Source organism: Cariama cristata, unplaced genomic scaffold, assembly GCF_000690535.1.
Source record: "Cariama cristata isolate BGI_N322 unplaced genomic scaffold, ASM69053v1 scaffold18481, whole genome shotgun sequence".
NCBI classification, from domain to species: domain Eukaryota; kingdom Metazoa; phylum Chordata; class Aves; order Cariamiformes; family Cariamidae; genus Cariama; species Cariama cristata.
This window is the reverse complement of record NW_009597747.1, coordinates 16,916-21,319: the sequence shown is the minus strand read 5'-3', so window position 1 is coordinate 21,319 and position 4,404 is coordinate 16,916. Positions and strand designations below refer to the sequence as shown.

Genomic DNA, 4,404 nt, shown 5'->3' with positions numbered 1-4,404 from the left:
TTCTTCTCCATATCTCAGTACAATTGCTTTTTTAGACAACAGCGTGAAGTTGTTGATGAATAAGCTTATGATTCACTATAGCCAGATCCTTCTCCCACAAACTGTTATGTAACTGTATCTTTCACATCCTGTGAAAGCACAAAACCTGATACTTTGTCCTCATTGAAGTGCATCTTCATTTTTTCAGTTAATTTCTCTAGTTTAACTATATAATTCTGAATTGAAATCTTTTCTTCAAATTGTACATACCATCCCTCCTAGCTTTGTCTCACTTCTGATTACAGTAAACCCATTATTTATTCTATCATAAGTCATTAACAAAAACATTGAAAAAAATCTGGACTTGGGACAAACCTTATGGGATTTCACTCCATAGCTACTTTCTGTACTTTACTTTTTGTAAGTAGTGGGTATGATATCTTACCTAGTTTTGCACCTTAGGGTTTATTAGGTCACATTTTCCTTGCCTGCCTACAAGAATCTCCCATTGCAAAAAGCTACACTATAATTCAGAGCTATGATGCTGACTTCTGTTATTCCATTAGTGGAAGAATTTATGTTGGTTTGACATTGATTGTTCTGTATACATCCACAATAATTGCTCATCACCTTAGTTTTCCACTAAGTGCTTCTAGAAAGCTTGATGGTTTATTCTACCACTTTGCAGAGGTTAAATAAAGCTGAGTGATCAACAATTTCCAGCTCCTTCTCTCTCTCCCCCACCCCCTTTTCAAAGAGAGTCATATTTGCCCCTTTCTGATAGCCTGAAAAATTGCCTGTCATCTGGAATTTCAAAATAACAATACGTAAGCCCTAACATTGCTCCAATGAGTTGAGTCCTCAAGTATGGAGCTCATCACAGCTAAACAACCTGAGATTGTTTAACATATGTAAGCGTTCCCAACACTTCTCCTTCCCTCGCCCCACCCTGAGGTCCCCTCCCACTGTCCAGTTCTCACTGGCACTATTTTATCTGATCTATTTAAGTAAAGAAGGCCTTTCAGCCTGCTAAGTGTCTTCTGCATCTCTTATCCAACTACAATGACTTAAATGACCATGGATTGTATCACCTTCTGTGTAATCCTATCATCTTCTGTGCAGCAGCACTGTACTCACAGCAACTTGGACAGAACCATCCCAATACCACAAATCGCTCCCATCTCATCACCCTCATGTCCCACTAACACACATGATGGTGGGTCTTATTACCATCAGAGGAGGGCAGAGGAACCTGGAGGGATAGCCCATAATTTGTGTCAATTCCATAGACTGCTGGACAGCAAAGCCGGGAAATGCTCTGTGGAGTATGAAACCAGCAGTGGTAACTGGTGTGTTCACAGAGCAGTTCCTGGGGTCTCATGACTCACACCTTCTCAGGAACGAGAAGATGAGCTTGGCAAACGTTTACTTTGAATGTGCTAGGTTGCAGTCCCACTTTGGGCTCCTTCAAACTCTCCTGGTGGCTGCTCTTCCTCCCTCAACTTTTTTTAAATGGAATTTTACCCTTTCCTGGGCCTCACCAATTCCCAGGATCTTTTCACTAGCCTCTTCCTGGCCCTAGCCAGTTCGGCCACCACAGCACGAGGAGGAGAAATTCCAGCAGGACCTCCTTCCATTCCCTCACCTTGCCACCCCTCCAGGCAGAGCACCACCAGGCAGTGTTCCTAGCTCCCTGCACTCTGCTCGGTGTCCCCTTCAGTTCCCCACTTCAACACTTCCTATGCTTTGGTCCTCATTACTTCTCTTTTCATCTACTCTCCCCTAGTCTCCTTCCCCTTCCTTTTTTCAGGCATTCCCCCCTTCTCCTATTGGGGGTAGAAGAAAATGGGAGGAGGATGTGGAAGAAAGTGGGTTTAGCTTTGCTAGGAGCAGGTTAACACACAAACCTAAAGGGGAAAGAAGAACAGAAACCGTCATCAACATAGGTGCTTAGAGAAGTAACTTAGCCTCTTGCAATTTCTGTCCTTGCCTATCAGAAGCTGAGCAAACACCTTGTGGAGTTTCACTGCCAGCAGAAACGCACTGTGTCAGAACTAAGGTGAGGACAGTCATTTCCAACTTTGGCTCTCAGTGCTTAGAGGGTTTGTGTTGGAACAGATAGAGCTAACAACTTCTAATCCTTCAGGAGTGGTGTCTTTTCATTACTCAAAAACCACAATCTAGTCTAAAGTGCATTGCCTAGTATCTTCTTAATAACTTCCAAAGTGTGAACATGCTGTAACTAAGAGACAACCTGCTGCTTTTCTTGGAGGGACAGACCTACAATGAGAAGAGACTTCTTCATCCTCCCTCTGTCTGTGCTGCTCTAATTCTACCGGCCTGACCTTACCGATCTACTGTCAGAAGTATATATATTCCATATATTCTTCCATATTCAAAGTAATTTAGTACTTATACATGCTAATCCCTAAAAGAACTAGTGCTGGCTAGAACAAGGATAGCATAAACACATTATTGGAAATGCAATGTTTTATACACATATTCCTAAAAACTTACCATGAACATCTTCAAAACAAAAATACTCCAAAACAATTCTATCTTCCCCAACACACTCAGGTATTAGCTAAGCTAAATAAAATTCTACTCAATGGGAGAGCTCAGGAAAAATACATGTACCTATGTGGGAGGAATGCCTTTTATGTTAAAATTCTTGTCTTCTGCAAAACTCACAGAGACACACTTACCCCTCTTCCTGAGCAGCCAAGGAATTCTGAGACAGTTTGGACAGGTTCTTAGCATATTCCTCCTCAATCTTTATCCTACACTCACACACGCACACAGAAAAAATAAAAAGACAGCAGTAAGTAAGTTTTACGGCAGAAACCCACACACATAATTTAAAGAAATTCTCTGCATTTTAACAGATGTTGCCACAGGAATTTTCCTTTCAGTCTCCAGGGCTTGGCAGCACCAGTTTCAGGATCCATCTCTCGCCTCCATATGCTAAAAGTGCAGTGGCAAGAGCAGGGATATATGCAGGACAGTATGTGTGATAAAATTGGAATAAAAAGCCTCAGTTCTAGAGAGCAAATAACAAGCACAAAGTGTTTCTGCTGAGCAACATCGACTGTGTGCAAAACTGGGCTCATTTGAGAAGCAAGTGTTTCAGGCTGCTGCTAAATGTGAGGTCACACATCCTTGGAGCAAAGATGAAGGAATGCAGCAATGCAGGAGAAATCCAAATAAGGTTTGAGGTGCTGGACTGCACCTTTCCCAGGGACATCCAATGCTTCCTTCTCCCTGTTACAGGCAACAAAGCTGGTGAAGATATGGCAGGGGTTTCTGTCACCAACACGTGGTGGTGCAGCCCCTGCCATTCACCTATCCTACCCACTGCCCTGTCCTTTTCTCCATTCACTCAGCAGCACCACATCAAGAACAGGATCTGAGCTTGCCAGCGGTGAGGGTGCAGAAGAGGGAAGCTATTGGCACACAACCACTATGGGAACGGCTGCAGGGAGAACAACAAGTGTAGCTGTTGGCGACAAGGATAAATGTTGATTGCACAGCAGGAGGGAAGGAGCAGCTGCTGGTTCAGAGGTGATGTGTATGATACCTAACACCCATCTCCATCTCTCCGAGTTCTTCTCCTAGTGAAACATTTGCAAGGTATACATGATCCCAACTAGGGCAAACAACTAGCTATTCGCTGGTTTTCAAACGAGCTTGCTCAATAGGGCATCTCCAAGAGAGAGCTGAGTGGCACCCAGGTGGAGTAACTCCTCATTCTGTGCTAACTACGTACCAGCAGGGACAAAACCGGATTTGAAATCCATCTCTTTCCAGTGAGAAGACAGAAGGTTGGTATTTTTGGCACGCCCATTTGCAGTAGCTAGCTGAGCAAGCACTGTTATACGTGGCACATTTGAGACAAAAGGGATCCCTTGAGCCAGCTAAGAGGGGTCTGATATTCTGGGCTGCTGAAAATATGACCTGGATGTCACTCTGTGGGATGCAGCTGGCCGAGGTCCAAGGTAATACCCAGCTTGGTATGGCACAGTACAACTACAGACCTCACCCAGCATGTGGAGGTCCTCTTCTTCCCCCTCCTGCGAGAACAAAACCAGTCAGCTCTCCATGCCTGCTGTAGCGAGATCAACAAATACAGCTTTTCAGCACCAAAGGCTACACTGTGGTTAGGACCTCACTATGAAAATGGCTTTATCCAGGCACATTTCACCTGACCTACTTTACTTACTTCAGAATGAGACTAATCTTGTTTCAGAACTGTCAATTTCTATGGACTGGAAAGGGAGCACAGGTCAACTATAATAAAGATGTAAATGTCTAAATGTAGCTGAGATAAATACCTAACTGTCCAGCTCAAAGCCAGGGCTCACTGCTTTTGCCTCAGTTACCAGGAGTTCCAACCAAAACTCTAGCGTACATCCTTCACCATGCAAA

The 4,404-nt window shown here is 43.8% G+C and overlaps 1 protein-coding gene across 1 annotated transcript in view; it reads right to left on the bottom strand.

The window, feature by feature from the left end:
* The window catches only part of LOC104168448 (growth arrest-specific protein 7-like), a gene marked incomplete at both ends in the record, with an annotated part of 12,275 nt that overhangs the window by 700 nt on the left and 7,171 nt on the right, over positions 1-4,404 (bottom strand). Inside the window, one exon of the mRNA XM_009709037.1 lies at positions 2,685-2,759. Coding sequence (XP_009707339.1) covers positions 2,685-2,759 — 75 coding nt within the window. The remainder of the gene's footprint in view (positions 1-2,684; positions 2,760-4,404) is intronic.